At 43.9% G+C, this 16,477-nt stretch overlaps 1 protein-coding gene across 7 annotated transcripts in view; it reads left to right on the top strand.

Moving 5' to 3' along the window:
• Positions 1–16,477, top strand: part of LOC102312465 (ryanodine receptor 3) — a 128,671-nt gene that overhangs the window by 77,520 nt on the left and 34,674 nt on the right. For all 7 annotated transcript variants that reach the window (XM_042218258.1, XM_042218253.1, XM_042218254.1 and 4 more), the window contains 16 exons: positions 672–1,476; positions 1,834–2,034; positions 3,979–4,081; positions 4,640–4,771; positions 10,570–10,843; positions 10,953–11,067; positions 11,582–11,714; positions 12,834–12,937; positions 13,104–13,239; positions 13,461–13,647; positions 13,788–13,896; positions 13,986–14,106; positions 14,589–14,758; positions 15,078–15,298; positions 15,471–15,561; positions 16,243–16,383. In XM_042218258.1, coding sequence (XP_042074192.1) covers positions 672–1,476; positions 1,834–2,034; positions 3,979–4,081; positions 4,640–4,771; positions 10,570–10,843; positions 10,953–11,067; positions 11,582–11,714; positions 12,834–12,937; positions 13,104–13,239; positions 13,461–13,647; positions 13,788–13,896; positions 13,986–14,106; positions 14,589–14,758; positions 15,078–15,298; positions 15,471–15,561; positions 16,243–16,383 — 3,043 coding nt within the window. The remainder of the gene's footprint in view (positions 1–671; positions 1,477–1,833; positions 2,035–3,978; positions 4,082–4,639; positions 4,772–10,569; positions 10,844–10,952; positions 11,068–11,581; positions 11,715–12,833; positions 12,938–13,103; positions 13,240–13,460; positions 13,648–13,787; positions 13,897–13,985; positions 14,107–14,588; positions 14,759–15,077; positions 15,299–15,470; positions 15,562–16,242; positions 16,384–16,477) is intronic.

Below are 16,477 nucleotides of genomic sequence, written 5' to 3'. Positions count from 1 at the left end.
CATGTAAATCCAACTATTTTCACGGTTGTTGTGGTCGTGATAATTTTGTGAGGCCACATCGAAAAGGCTCCAAAGTTCTACAAGTTGTGCCTCCATCGCTTGTGTCCAGATCACACGCTGCACAGCTGTGCTGCGCCGTCTTTTTCACCGACATTTGTGTTTGCGCGCGCGCAGTGTGACAAACTGCGGTGACACCCACACGACGGTCGCGAGGATTTCAAACAGGTTTGAAATCCTCGCGACCAAGCGATTGATGGTCGTGAGGTGTCAATCGCGTCTCGTTACCCCACGTATACTACACGATGCACGACGCACGATGAAGGCCAAAATCGGGCCGATCGCCAAAACGGTCGCACGACTCAAAAAATCTGCTCAAAATGGGCCAAAAATCGCAGAGTGTGAGCCCAGCATTATGGAGACATCTTTAATGACCATTTCAAGTCCAACTGCCCTGAACTGGCTTTACTTTTTAGCTCTAGAGGATGCTGCTTGAGAATTTCACATTGGATGCTGTCAGATGTAAAAAGCAACTTACTGGCTTAAAAAAAATCCCTAAGATAGAAAAATCTGAGTTTTTAAAGTTTCTCCCTGACCACCAAGTAGACTAGATCACAAAATTCGTGTTATGAACCATCATGAATTCTGCTAACTCTTGCTCTTTTTAATGAAAGGTGCGTTGACGTCATGGAGCTCTCGGAGCAGGAGGACATGAAGAAGTTCCACTATCACACCTTGAAACTGTACTGTGCCCTCTGCGCTCTGGGAAACACTCGTGTGGCCCACGCCCTTTGCAGCCACCTGGACCAATCACAGCTCTTGTACACCATCGACAATCAGTACCTGTCTGGCATGTTACGCGAGGGCTTCTACAATGTTCTGATTAGCACCCACCTGGAGACAGCCAAAGAGGCACGACTCATGATGAAAGATGAGTTCGTCATTCCTGTCACGGCCGAGACACGCTCCATTCGTCTCTTTTCTGATGCTTCTAAAAAGCACCTCCCGCCCGGGGTGGGGCTTAGCACCTCCCTGAAACCACGCCTAAACTTTACCCCACCGTGCTTCATCAGCACCAAACGGGAGCATCTGTACAGTCCCCAAATCCCACTGGATGCACTGAAGGAGAAAGCGATTTCGATGTTGACAGAGGCTGTTCAAAGTGGAGGGCACCACATCCGAGATCCTGTCGGAGGATGCGTGGAGCACCAGCTTGTTCCAATCCTGAAGCTCATTAGCACCTTGCTGACGATGGGTGTGTTAGGAAGCGAGGACGTTCGTAAGATTTTACTGCTCATTGACCCGAACGTCTTCAAAGAGGCAAGAGAGGAGGGAGCCACGGGGGCCACAGACAAAGAGGGACTAACAGGGGCAGAGGAAAAGGCGGTGGAAGCTGGAGAAGAAGAGGCAATCAAAGAGGCTCAACAGCCAATGGAAGGACTGCTGGAGAAGAGGCTGCCAGAGCCGGTTAAACGACAGGTGATCGTGAAAACAATTGTATACACAACAGACAAATAAAAATGACCAAAACATGTGAGATCGATGCACATTGTAATCTTAAAGTGACAATCCACAGCTACGAACTAACCACACAGCTGTCCTCTCAAATGCTCCGTAACTGCTCTAATGTAATAGGCCCGTTCAGAGATCAGCCAAACATGAAATACCTCCGTCTCGCATCGAACAAATGATCTCACGAGTAAATATCTCTCTTTAACAAGTGGGATCATGTGAAGCCATAAGGCATTTCGATATGTTTCTGTCATTCTTGATAACTAACACCTGCTTTGTCACAACAGTGATGGAAGCGTACCTGTTTGTGTGCCTCCTCTCCAGATGTGCGAGCTGCTTCACTATTTCTGTGACTGCGAACTGAAGCACCGTATCGAGGCCATTGTGTCCTTTTCTGACAGCTTCGTGTCCAAGCTGCAGTACAACCAGAAGTTCCGCTACAATGAGCTGATGCTGGCCCTCAATATGTCTGCTGCTGTTACAGCGAAGAAGACCAAAGAGTTCAGATCACCGCCTCAAGAACAGGTGAGAAGAAGCACGCCGGGTCTAAGCCAGCGGATCCCAAAGTAGGAAGTAAAGTGCAGCATCTCGATCACTGACTGGCCTGTTCCAGTTTAGATGATTATCTTTTACAGCCATTCTGCTGTAGATTTACTGCTGTGTTTGGGATTGTTATCCTGCTGTATGACAAAGAATTTGTACAAGCTTTAGCTGTTGGAGAGACGGCCTCACATTTGACTTTCAAATACTTCAGTACAGAGTTCATAGACTTTTTCCAGCTACACAATTTCTGTAGCTGCAAAACAAAAGCCAAATCATCTCCCTCCACCGCCATGCTTGACAAGTGGTAAGAGCTGTTATGTGCTGATATGCTGTGTTTCATTTGGCACTGTGCAATATGGCCAAACATCTCAATGACACACAATGCATAGAAATCATAAAAGTATTCTCCTGATTTGTTCTTTGTAGAGAGAAAAGGCTTCCTTCTTGCAGCTCTTCCAAACAACCCTTACTTGTTCAGTCTTTTTGTATTTATAGTGTCATGAAATTGAACATTTACCACAAGGCCTTCTGTGAGCATTGCACATCTGAAATTGGGCTCACTTTTCTTGGATGTCTTGAATGTTTGCTACTACTGAATAATCTTAATCACTGCAGAGTGATTGACTTCAAACTGTTTGGAAATAGCCTCGTGGCTATTGGCTATTGCTTCATTGTGTTAACACACACCTGAAATCTCCAGACTAGTAAACATCTGCCTACTGATGATCAATGAGTTGAGTGTGTTTGATTAACAGCACCTAGCTGCCACTAACCCTCCTAATCCCAAAGGAAACAATAAGGGTGTGTTTAATTTTTCACATTTTACCTTCATTTGTGTCGTATTGTTTTTGTTCAGTTGAGACTGTGTTTACCGAATTTTAAAACCCGACACTCACCAGATTATTCAATTTTTACGTAAAGCATTAAAAAAGAGGTGATGTATTGCGCTTCTCCACCACAGCACCACTTTTCATCTGTGCCGGGGCTCCCTCGTGACAGCTTTACCCCGCCAGTTGTGTATCTCTGCTAATGGATTTCTGACAGTGCGCATATCTCCCGAGTGATCGTAGTGACGCTCGTGTGACGCAAGTGTGCAAAATAGCTGCAGAGGGTAAATGGCAGTAATTGTGCATCATTTAGAGAAAGAATAAAAAAAGAATATGTGACTCTGTAATAACTCAGCATACGGAAAACCTGCAGGCTCATGGCTTCAACTGAGTGGTCAGTACCGTTGTTGTCTGAATACGTGACTAATTTGAGATTAATGTAGATTTTGGTTCAGTTCTTTCTGCCTCTTTTAGCCCAGAGAGAACCAGAGCTGCTTCTGGCTCCTAATGTTTCATAAAGCTCTCTTCTTTGTCTATATGTGAGAGTGTGCGAGCAAAGCTTCAAGGCAAATTCATTCCTCTTGGTCTTGGTTTGATGGCATTGCTTCCCCGGGAGGGAAGAGTGCACATACATAGAGCATTTCTTTAAGGTCACGGCTGCAGACAGAATTCAGTGCAGCACAGCTCGTTTAATGGCTTGTCATGGTGTCCTTCGGCCTGTTAGCGCAGAGAGAGAATTAGCCACTCGAGCTGCGTTTTTTCTCTGTGATTCCTGCAATAACAACATTAGAACAAAGCTGGGATAGTCTCCAGCCCTGCACAATGTACTACAGAAATTTGTATATAGAATAGAATACAATAGAATAATCCTTTAATTGTCCCACAAGGGGAAATTTGGTTGTAACAGCAGCCAGAAAGACACATATACAACAAACAGGACAGAAACATACACACTTTTTCTTACTTATTTACATTCAGGACAATGGTTACTATAAACAGAGTACTGTACAGTTATTAAATTAAATAAAAATAAAAAATAACTAACTATGCATTTTTTGTGTCTCTATGCATCTAATTTGAACATTTTCCCACATTTTAGATCAACATGCTGCTGAACTTCAGTATGGGAGAGGACTGCCCGTGCCCTGCAGACATCCAGGAGGAACTCTATGATTTTCATAATCAGCTGCAGCTCCACTGTGGTGAGATGCAGCTCTTGCAAAAAACATTATGAACCGCAACGCTAAACTGTTTATGTTTATTACAACACATATATCATCATTTTGCAACATGATGCAGCAATGTTACATTTCCCTGATTGCTTTTAGAATTCATTACAGTTATTTTACCGAGGCAGCACAAACCGGCATCATGGCTGATAATGTAAGAATAATAAACAAAACAAACATCCTTATGAAAAATGCTTTACGTGCACATATTTCTTGGCACTGTTAGCTGCCGTTGCGTCGCCATCAGAAAAATTGTGCCTGTACTTCATGAGATGTTTCTTCCTCTCTCTCTGCAGCGCTTTCTGCCAAGGCAGAAGATTTGTACGTTCGCTGCTTCCGCAATTTCTCTGACATCTTGATGTTTTGATAAATAATTGAACCGCCCTCCCTTCCGTGGTGCTGCCGATCTAATGGCGGCCTTACCCGCGCAAAAAAAACAAAGAAACTTTAAATTGCTAAGAAAGAAGAAGAGGGAGAGTTGTCCTGCGCATCATGCACAATGTGGTTGTTTTTTCTCTCTGTGTAATGCAGGAATCCCTATGGAGGAAGACGAAGACGAGCAGGATACATCGATTAAAGGTCGCCTCCTTATGCTGGTGAACAGGATCAAAGGCCAGGCGCACAAAGCAGAGGAGCCCACGAGGATGGCGCAAGCTGCACCCTGTGAGGAAATCACTGCTTTCATTGCGCTGCATGAATGATGGAGCTGTGCCTACTGTATCGTTACACCTGAACCTGGTTAAGAGCTCACGATGATGCGGATTAAAAGTTAATTAGTGAGCAGGGGAACAACAAATTTGAGGAATATGACTGCAGGAGCATACCAAATCACAAGTGGAAGCAGTTTACTCTTAGGATGTGTTACTTCATAGTCAAGCTGTCCAACAACAAGAAAAAAAGGTGTCCTTGAGCGAGACATGGAACTGGTTTGGTTTGTTGTTGTTGTTTTCCCATAAAAGCACAAGTGCTGAGCTCACGCCTTGTACATTTAGTCCCTGCTACATTTTGCTCATTCATGGCCTTGTTCACCTCTTTCTGTACAACCTCTGTGTCTCTCTTTGTGTTCCTGGCACAAAAGAGAGGGCAGAATTAACAGGAGATGTTTCTGTATTGCACTTCTAGCGCCCTCAGTCTTGCCTTTATTTGTCTGCCGCTGCCACGTGGACTGAATCACTGGGTAGCAGTCATTTCCATTTCAATTTCCCTTCAATTTCATTATGGAAATATGCAGCCTGGTGGAGCAGAGAGGCTTCAGAGTGAAGAGGATCCTGTGTCAGCCGCTCCGGGAGATGAGAGCGGGGAAACGAAAGGGAAAAAAATCCAAAATCGTCAGCGATAAAACTCAATGCTTAACCTGATTAAACTCACAGACACGTGCAGACTGCATGAGATCGAGCACAAACATAGCAACACAAACGTTTCAGTAGCAGGTCCAAATAACGGGTGTGCCGCAAGAGTGCAACTGCGAGATGTGTCTAATTGCCTCTCTCAGGGATCAGGGACCACCACTGAATGTGAGTGACCACAAGTTCCTATTTAACTGGGCAAAGTTCTGTTTAGAGTCAGATATTTTGTGCTTAAAGACAAATTGCACACTTAGGCCAGCCCTAAAGTAAGTAAAGTAAAGTAAGTAAAACTTTATTTATACAGCACCTTTCAAGATAAAAATCACAAAGTGCTTCACAGAAGCTAAAACCTAAAAATAAAAATCAACTAAAAGCAAGTTTAAAAAGATGGGTTTTTAGCTGTTTTTTTAAAAGCGACCACTGAGTCCACAGATCTCAGGCTCAAAGGGAGAGAGTTCCACAATCTGGGGGCCACAGTTCCAAAAGCTTTGTCGCCTTTTGTTTTCAGCCTCGTGTGCTGGACAGCAAGCAAGCCCTGGTCACATGACCTCAGGGACCTGCTGGGAATGTATGGATGCAAAAGTTCACTTATATATGTTGGTGCTTGTCCATGCAGGGCCCTGAAAGTCAAGGTCAAAACCTTAAACTGGATCCTGAATTTAACGGGGAGCCAGTGCAGCTGAATCAGCAGGGGTGTGACATGGGAGAACTTGGAGGACTTGGTCAGAAGCTTTGCAGCAGCGTTCTGAACAACTTGCAGAGTCCAAAGAGGCTTTACATAAACAAGTAAACAAAGAATTACAGTAGTCCAGACGAGATGAAACAAATGCATGAATGACAATTTCTAATTCGGAGCGCGATACAATGGGACTCAGCTTAGCAATGTTTCTCAAATGATAAAAACAGGAGCGAACCAAAGATTTTACATGGGCATCCAAAGTCAGAGCTGAGTCAATACTAACACCAAGGCTCCTGATAGACGGTTTTGCAAATGTAGCAAGTGGACCCAAGTTTTCCATAACACTAGGTACAAAAGTTTTAGGAGCACAAACAAGAACTTCAGTCTTCTCCTCATTTAGTTGAAGAAAGTTTCCAGCCATCCAACATCTAATGGAGTCTATGCACTTGTGCAAAATCTGTAGCTTGGAAACATCATGGGGCTTAAAGGAGATATATACCTGAATATCATCTGCATAGCAGTGATACGAAATGTCCTTAAAAGTGCTCAATAAGTGTTGAAGAGGAAGTAAATACAGTAAGAACAATAAAGGCCCCAAAACTGAACCTTGTGGCACACCATAGGCAAGAAAAGTAGAAGAGGAACTGTACTTAGAGGTAGCCACAGAAAAGGATCGTTCATGCAAATAGGATTCAAACCAGTCCAAAGCAGCCCCTGATATACCCACCCAGTCTCTCAGCCTATCTAGCAGAATATGATGGTCCACAGTATCAAAGGCGGAGGTCAGGTCCAACATCAACAGAACGGAGCATTCTCCTGCATCACATCTCATTAAAATGTCGTTGGAGACTCTAAGAAGTGTAGTTTCAGTAGAGTGAGCTCTACGAAAGCCAGATTGGAATTTATCCAGAATGCTGTATTCATCTAGAACAGCTATAAGCTGCTTAGCCACAACCTTTTCTAAAATCTTAGAAATGAACGGTAATTTTGAAATCGGTCTGTAGCTACTGAGAAGAGAAGCATCAAGCTTAGGTTTTTTTAACAGTGGGTGAATAACAGCATTCTTACAATAAACAGGGACCTGACCAGAAACCAGTGAGGTATTAATAATTGTGAGCACACAGGGACCAATAGACTGAAAGACATTTTTAAACAAAGATCCAGGTAAAATATCAAGAGAGCAGGAGGAGCTTTCATTGAATTAACCAACTTGACCAGCTCAGGTAAGACACAGGTAAAAATCTTTCTAAAATTACAGGCCTAGCTTGAGTTGGAGCAGACAAGAGAGACACAGAAGGAGAGATACTGTTCCTCACGTTACTGACTTTTTCAACGAAGAAAGAAAGACATTTTTCACAATCTTCATTTGATGAAATTGGGACAGCAGGTGGAGCAGGAGCAACAATATCACTGATGGTGTCGAGTAGTACCTTAGGGTTACCTCTGCTCTTAGACACTAAGTCTGAGAAATAGGCCGCCCTCGCATCTCGAACTGAAGTGTTAAAAGAGACTAAAAGGTCCTTTAGATGAAGGAGATGGACATGCAAACGCGTTTTCCTCCATAAACGCTCAACCTTACGGCAGCAACGCTTTAAGAAGCGAATGCTGTCATTTAACCAGGGAGACGACTTTGAAACCGGAGCTAGTCTAACTTTGACAGGACAAACATTGTCTAAAATACAAAGACAATGATTATTAAAAAGATTTGTTAAAAAATGAACATCATTATAGGGAGATAAAACTAAATTAAAAGCATCGGAAAATTTAACAGCACTAGAGGAAGTTAAGATGCGAGAGCTAACCACGTGTCGAATAGGAGAGAAGGACAAATGAAAAGACAGATTAAAAAGAATACAATGATGATCCGAAATAAAAATGTCCTCAGTACAAATAAAATCAATGTTTAAACCTAAAGTAAAAACAAGGTCCAGTGTGTCCTTTGGTGTGTGTGGGACCAGACACATGCTGAGTAAAATGAAAAGAATCCATGACGCTAAGGAAACCTCTGGCAAAGAGGTCAGAGTCATCATCAACGTGTATATTAAAATCCCCGACTATAACCAGTCTGGACAGCTTCGAAGTCGAGGATAAAAAGTCACTGAACTCCTTTAAAAAAATGTTGTTTAGGCCAGCCCTAAAGCTTCCCTACTTCACCTCTCTAATGGTGACCATACTGTAACCTGCCCAAATAATCATCCTGTGTTCAAAATGTCTTGAAACTAGTGGTTTAAGGTTATTTACTCATCATGAAAGTGCCACAGACAAATCACATATACAAATATGATAGATCTCTTAAATGGTATACCAAGCACGGTTTTCCTAGATGTTAGGATATTTAAATGGCACAACAAGAAAAGATTCGATCCACTGATGGCAGATTTCAGTAGAGTGCATGTCGTTGCTGAATGATTTTAGTGTGGACCAAAGTTTTGGACCAACTGACCGTTGTCCTCATCCCTGTTATCGTCCCTCTTCGTGCAGTTAATACAAAACTGAGCTGGCTCGTGCTTTGTTCTGTCCTTTTATCATACACTGATAAGCCACAATAACCTTCCAGATGATCAGCTGCATTTCCACGGGACCTCTTGGGCTATTTTGTGACATCCACTGGGGATTTAAATGACCATGGATGCTTGTGTGATGTGTTTAAAACAATCTGTAGTTGACTGATACTTTTTATTCACCTCACCTGTAAGTGGTTTTAATGTTGTTGTGTATATTATGTGTCTGGGATTGTAGATAACGTTCAAAACTAGATATATGCTTTAGTGCAGCAGTCCCCAACCCCTGGACCGTTACCGGTCCATGAGTCATTTGGTACCGGGCCGCGACAGTTGAGGCTCGGGTGTGAAATTTATCGGTTTTTAACATTAACTCGGTTTCCCGGGGTCTTTACCCGTGTGTTATGAATAAATCTTCTTTTTTTTTGGTACCAGTACTGGTTTTATTTTGTTGTATTTATCCGCGACACCTTAAAGGCCACTCTGTGAAAATATTGTCGGACATAAACCGGTCCGTGGCGCAAAAACGGTTTAGTGTGCTTTAGTGTCTACGGTTTGTCATTTGTTGGTTTCCTTTTAAGTGGGTTTAGGCTCCAAGGAAGTAGTAGGACACCAAGTGAAGAAGACACCTATTAAATTTTGGTGCTGCGATTCAGGCTGTAACTGCTCTTCATCACGTCATCTCTCTTTCTCTCCTTTATGTCATAAGAATGAAGTAAAAGGAGCACAGAAGCTGTTTGGTTTAGTTTATCCAGTAGGAGCATTTAATGGTCAGAGATGAGGAGATCTGTGTGTGTGTTTCCGTCACTGTGACTCTGGATAGTCCAGCTTTCTTTACTGGGGCGTAGTAAGGGAGAAAGTGGGAGAGCAGTATATTTAACAGCAAAGCAGGCAGTGACTGTGTTAGAGTGACAGAGTGCGAGTCAGGTGCTTGCTGAGAGAGGAAAAAAAATGTCGCTGCTTAATCTCGAGCTTGTGCATCTGCCCTTTCTCTGACACCCACGCAGCTCTCGGCAGCAGGATCTGTTACTGGTGCCATCCTGCTGGCTTCCTGCCCATCTCACAAAAAACCACAGACGCACACCCGTGCACTGACTGACAGTCTGCTGTCAAACAGTCTTTTGAAAACCAAGAGAACCAATCAACCAAACAGACACGTGGTCTTAAAAACGCAATCACCTAATTGCAGTACTGTTAAGGAAATCAATTGTGTGTTAATGACTCCATCGTTTATGGTACCGGACTGTTTAATTGATGTTTTTTTCCATCCTTTGTGTGTTCATAACCATAAAAAAACAAACCCACACACTCTATTGATCCAGTTTTAATGAAGCCTTAAGAGTAACCCACATATGAGCTGTCCAAACAAATGTTTCCTTTTAACCGCAAAGAACTATTAAAACCATATGTTTCCTTCTTTATTCTTTACATAACAGTGGATCTTTCTGCCCCACTGAAAGTGTGGCTTTGGCATAAACTAATATTTTTCAAAGATTAGTCATGTGACACAAGCATCCAGTTTTTTGTTGTTGTTTTTTAAAGCCACGTGAAGACTTCGATGTTGCCGTCTTTTTTCTTTCTTCTTTCTGTTCTTAAGGTCTTATTTGCCACATGGAGCAAGTTCTTTTATTCAATATTCAAGCGTCAGTGGTGAAAAAGAAAGCACGCTGTCAAGTAGGCAGGTTAATGGAGGGAATTTGTGCATTAATGTGTGCCTACTGTATGTTAAGTGCCTCTTGTTGTGACCCCAGCTAATGGGAAGAGGGTCAAAGTCAATGTTCCTTTCAAGGCCCGTGATGTACAGTAAGGATTTCGAAACGATACAGCGAGCGCTTCTGCCACGGCGAGCCTTTCTCTGCTTTGCTGTTTAATACGAGGCAATCAGCTTGTTTAATAAAAGGAAACTGAGTCGTCTTTGCTCATGTTTATTTCCAGCCAATCTGAAAGAGCTTATCTCTCAGACCATGGTCAGCTGGTCCCAGGAGTGTCACATCCAGGACCCTGAACTTGTTCGCAAAATGTTCAGCCTGCTGAGGAGGCAGTACGACAGCGTTGGAGAGCTCCTCCGAGCCATGAGGAAGACGTACACCATCAGCGCTGCCTCGGTCCAGGACACCATCAACCTCTTGGCCTCCCTGGGTCAGATCAGGTCTCTGCTGTCAGTTCGAATGGGAAAGGAGGAGGAAAAGCTCATGATTGATGGACTGGGGTAGGTCATTCGACTCGTATGGAACTGATTTAGATAGAAAAACTGTTTTTTTTTTCTTTCAGCAAACACCTAAATATTCAAAGTTTGCTTCTTTTCATGTGCTTTTTAGTGACATTATGAACAACAAGGTCTTCTACCAGCACCCGAACCTGATGAGAATACTGGGCATGCACGAGACTGTCATGGAGGTCATGGTCAATGTCCTCGGAGGAGACAAGTCCCAGGTTTAACATCTTCTGCTTTACCCACATGGAGTCTGTAGCACCATCTCAGCAGAAACTGTGTTTTAATCCAGTCTTGCATGCTTTCCTTTGTGTGTAAAACATGGTCGCAGAGCAGGTTTGCATTAATGAGGACGTGGTCCTGACTACGCAGAAGGGCAGAAAGGGCAGACTGAATCGGGCTGGCTTGCTGGCAGCGTGTGACGATGTCAGGCCTTTTACGCATCAATTAGAAGCCGAGACATGCAGGGGGAATTTAGAGTAACACGCATGAAGGAAGTCATTACTGTAAACTCAGTTCCCCAGAGTGAAGCAACAGTTTCTCCAAAACCACTTATGATCAGCTGCTTTTCGAGGGACACTTTTGTATCCAGGGATAAAAGTAGTCAAGTCCACTCCTAAAAGCATGGCTGCTGCCTGCAGTCGTTTCAAAACTTTAAAAGATGCAGTTTACTCTTATTAATATCCAAGTGAAGGCATTTGAGCCTCTTAGGCTCTGTTTTATCCTACCCTTCAGGAAATTGCCTTTCCCAAGATGGTGGCCAGCTGTTGTCGCTTCCTGTGCTACTTCTGCCGGATCAGCCGTCAGAATCAGAAGGCCATGTTTGACCACCTCAGTTACCTACTGGAGAACAGCAGCGTGGGCCTAGGTGGGTACAGCCATGTTTAGAACAGGAGTGTAGTGGTTTACACATTCGTGTAACAAGTGAAAAATCCTCCGGTTTGGTCCCAGTGTTGTGGCAAAAAGTCATTTCTGACATTTCTGTGCTTTTTAAATATCGATTAACTTTATTTATATTGGTAAATACACTAGTGAACCGGATTAATGAAGGGGTCATATATAAAATCTAATCTAATATGTGAGTATTACGTGATGTATGACTTTATGACTCTACATTATGGTTCCCACATTATAATCAATGTTGTCCTTTTTGGTCACTTAAAGTATATTTATAAAACTGGGATGTCATATTTGTTACATTTTTCTGATAGAAAAATGATAACTGTATAGATAACAGTCACTCAGCCAAAAACCGTTTGCAGCTTCTGACAGGAATATTCTTTCTGGCTCAAAATAACTTAATATCAATTATTTATATTCTTTATCAAGTGACTTATGCCAGTTTAAATTCCCGCAATCGCTTTTTGGCAAATACCAGGAGGAGACACACATCCCTTCCTAGTTGCATCAGGAAGAATATAAGAAAACAATCTGCCAATCAGAAACAAGCTGACCTGACCACTGTGGCGACCCCCTTGTGAATAAGGGAACAGCTTAAAGTAGCTACGTGGCTGTCGAATTCTCTGAAAGGAGCCAAAGATCTCTTTCATTTCAGCCAGAGGATATGTGAAAGCTGAGCTGTATGAACTAACAACTCATTGAACTTATGTGTGTGTCTGTGTGTGTGTGTTTGTGCGCATGAACGACTTCACTTATTGCTCATAGGTTACAGCAGGTTATTTAGTACTACGGGGGAAAAAGCTAAAAATGAAACAACTCTTGTGAAATCAAACAAGCTGTGATATAAATAATGTACAGTGCTATGTTATGTCCTAATATGACTGAATTGTTCAGTGCAAACTGGTAAGAACCCTAAAACTAAGGCAGGTTAGCTTCCTGTTACATTTTACAAAGTGGAAATAGCACCCCCTGCTGTTTACACATTATTTTAAAAAGCACACGTGGGCACAGGGTAGCTGTCTGAACAGTAAGACACAACAAAAATGACACTAACTATCTGAGCCTGTGTGGGTGGATTGTGTTGCAGCTTCGCCAGCTATGAGGGGCTCCACTCCGCTAGATGTGGCTGCTTCCTCAGTGATGGACAATAACGGGCTGGCTCTGGCACTTGAAGAACCTGACCTGGACAAGGTGAGTTTAAGTCACTGTGTACTCTTCCTGCTTGATTCAGAGAGAAAGACAGTTTGGACTTGAGGACCTATACATGCATATTAAGAAAGAGATACCTACGGTAAGACCACCAGGGAGGGAATGCACAGATTATTTGAGCTACATGATGTGTGTAATGTATCTTTAGGTGGTCACCTACTTGGCTGGCTGTGGTCTTCAGAGTTGTCCAATGCTTCTGGCTAAAGGTTATCCAGACATCGGCTGGAACCCCATTGAGGGAGAGCGCTATCTGTCCTTCTTGCGGTTTGCTGTCTTTGTGAACGGTATGTCTGCATTTATTGGTTTCTCCCTGATTTCATCTCTCACTTGTTCTGTCTGTTTATTCTTGTGCCGCTCCTCTCTTTAAACGCACAGAGAAACGTAGCAGAGATTCAACAGAACTGCCGTCACTTGCTTAAGGCGAAGTCTACTCAGATGTTGTCTACTCATGCTGAATGGCGAGCATCTCTATTCTTGCACGTATCCATATATGTTCGTGTTGCAGGCGAGAGTGTGGAGGAGAACTCGAGCGTTGTGGTGAAGCTGCTGATCCGTCGTCCGGAGTGTTTCGGACCTGCTCTGAGAGGAGAGGGAGGGAACGGTCTCCTGGCTGCCATGAAGGAAGCTATTAAGATCTCTGAGACGCCCGCTTTGGACCTCCCAGGCTCCGTCCAGGGAGTTAGCTCTGATGTGTAAGCCATAAAAATCAAGCAAATCTTATAAAATCAATGCCAAGGCCTTAGCCTTCAGATTAACTGCTTTAACCAGCCCCTGTTGATTTGTGTCTTTGCTTCAATGCCCTTAAATGTTTCTGCTCTTTTCCCACTGTTAGGTCTGGTGATGGTGACGATGAAGAGGAGGTGGTCCACATGGGCAATGCCATCATGTCGTTCTACTCTGCTCTCATCGACCTGTTAGGACGGTGTGCCCCTGAGATGCATGTAAGTTTCTTAGAAAGTGTCACAGGTTGTTTTTCATGGAATTGTTTTGTTGTATTTTCCTCTGATTCACTTGCTTTTCCCGCCTAAAGCTCATCAACAAAGGGAAAGGCGAAGCTCTGCGCATTCGTGCTATCCTGCGCTCTCTGGTGCCTACTGAGGACCTCGTGGGAATCATTAGCATACCGCTCAAAATGCCCATTACTAACAAAGGTACTGGCTAACAACGTGACGTGTGAGCATGTGCATGTTGCATGTTACAGCATGTCACACAGCGATTCCCAAACTATGCACGTTCAGTGCAAGGTGGAAAGTTATCGATTTCACTGCTCATGCCTTTTTAATCAGCGCGATGCTTTACCGCACGCTGCCGTGGCTCTGAGTGAGCCAGATCATTTCTATAGCGGGCTGTCTTGCTCTATTGATTGATCTGCTTAAGCATGGCAAGACTCGCCTCTTAAATTTGCTGCTGTGAGCATTGCCACACAAGCTTTGTCAGCAGGCCAAGAACCAAGACAACGAGTCAAGGGTCCAGAAAAACTGCTGCGTGCGTGCGGCCTAATGAATACGCATGGCTCTCCTAATTAGAAAAGACTTTCCATTATGAAGTGCAGGCTGTTCCCTGGGTATTTCACTGCTTCATGCTTGCGTGGATCACAAAACTCGTCTTTGTTATGTCTGCTTCAAACTCCTAGATGGGTCAGTGACGGAGCCGGACATGTCGGCGAGCTTCTGTCCGGACCACAAGGCCCCCATGGTGCTGTTTTTAGACAGAGTGTATGGCGTGGAAGCCCAGAGCTTTCTGCTTCACCTGCTTGAAGTTGGCTTCCTCCCTGACCTGAGGGCTGCTACTTCTCTGGACACGGTAGGCGCAGCTGATAGCAGCGTAGGAGAAAAGTAATGAGTAGCCAGCCACCGTAACACGAACTTCAAGGAGTTTCTGGATCGATAATATCAGGCTCTCTTTTATAGCAATAAGAAGCAGCTCATTAAGCCAAAGCTCTGCTTTAAATTTGTTTGATTAATGTCATTGCTCTTTATTCTTATTAATCAACAGTACGCTTATAGATTAAAACAAATAGCTGGAACACATCCATATGTTGCTTCTTTCAAATTGCCTACTTAAAGTTTTAATCACTGTATATCTGAGTTTTGACATGTTGTGTGACCTTTTCCCCCTACAGGAGGGTCTGTGTACCACCGAGACAGCCCTGGCTATGAACCGCTACATCGGTTCAGCCATGCTGCCCCTCCTCACCCGCTGCGCCCCTCTCTTCGCTGGCACCGAGCACTACGCCACCCTCATAGACTCCACCTTGCACACCATCTACCGCCTGTCCAAAGGCCGATCGCTGACCAAGGCGCAGAGAGATGCGATAGAGGAGTGTTTGCTGTCTGTTTGCAAGTAAGAAGCGAAAGAGTTAAAAAACACTTTTCCAGAAGTAGTAAAGACTAACAACTTATCTTCACCATCTTTTTGAGTCAGTGTGACGCGCAAAATTGGTCAAAGTCTGAAGATGTTTAAAGGCAGCCCGAGTGCAGCAGAGGTCTTATCTCTCTCCCGCCCTATCCCGCAGGCACCTTCGTCCCTCCATGCTGCAGCAGCTCCTGCGCCGCCTCGTCTTTGATGTGCCCTTGTTGACTGATTACTGCAAGATGCCTCTAAGGGTGGGCAACAGTTTCTTCGCTCTTTCATTCATTTAAATTCCTCCGTCATCCTTTATTTCAGATCCTCTGTCACCCTGCCCTCGTGTTTTTGTTTTCGCTGCTTCCCGTCGTCCTAATTATTAATTACTTCTTAATCGCCATCTTCTCCTTTATTTTAAGTTCTCCCTTTCGTTTCTACATGCTCTTTTTGTGTGGTCCATGTGGTCGCTGCATGGTCACGCTTTGCTCTCATACGTTTATTAGATTTTCAGCTTGGTGGGGAGCTACCAACAGCTCATTTCCACTAACTCTAATCAATGTAATGGTGCCTGCATTCGCCCCTCTCGCTCTCTTTCACGCTCACATAAACCCTCCCAAGGTGCCACAGCTGTAACGCACCTGTAAGAAGTGTTAATCAAAGTGGGGAGCTATAGGAGGGGAAAAAACAAAACAAGGGGGTGAAGTAGTGGACTGTGATTACGGGCTTGTTGGCTCTACGTCTCGACTCTGTCTCTCAGGCCACAGCAAAGAAACCCTGGAGATGTAATCGATTGCGGCTGGCCCCCAAAAGTGTTTCTTACTTTAAGTTGTGCTGATTTTGGAAGAAGTGATTCCCCTGTGCGGTGCCATGTGTGGCAGTGTGCATGCTTATTACCTGTCTTTGAACTCGCTAAGCATGTGTGTCTTTCCTGTGCCCTCTAGCTGCTAACTAACCACTACGAGCAAAACTGGAAGTACTACTGCCTCCCTTCAGGCTGGGGCAGCTTTGGAACAGCCTCTGAAGATGAACTACTGCTTACCAAGAAGATCTTCTGGGGAGTGTTTGACTCTTTGTCTCAGAGGGTGAGGGAAAGTCCAAATGCTCTAAAAACACGATAAACCGTTCAATAAAAATCCCATAATTCATGCAGTCTTGATTAACATGTATGTATTCGAG

The sequence above is a fragment of the Haplochromis burtoni genome, unplaced genomic scaffold (assembly GCF_018398535.1).
Source record: "Haplochromis burtoni strain Fernald_Lab_line unplaced genomic scaffold, NCSU_Asbu1 Contig_16, whole genome shotgun sequence".
Lineage (NCBI taxonomy): Eukaryota > Metazoa > Chordata > Actinopteri > Cichliformes > Cichlidae > Haplochromis > Haplochromis burtoni.
This window is presented reverse-complemented; position numbering and strand designations above follow the sequence as displayed.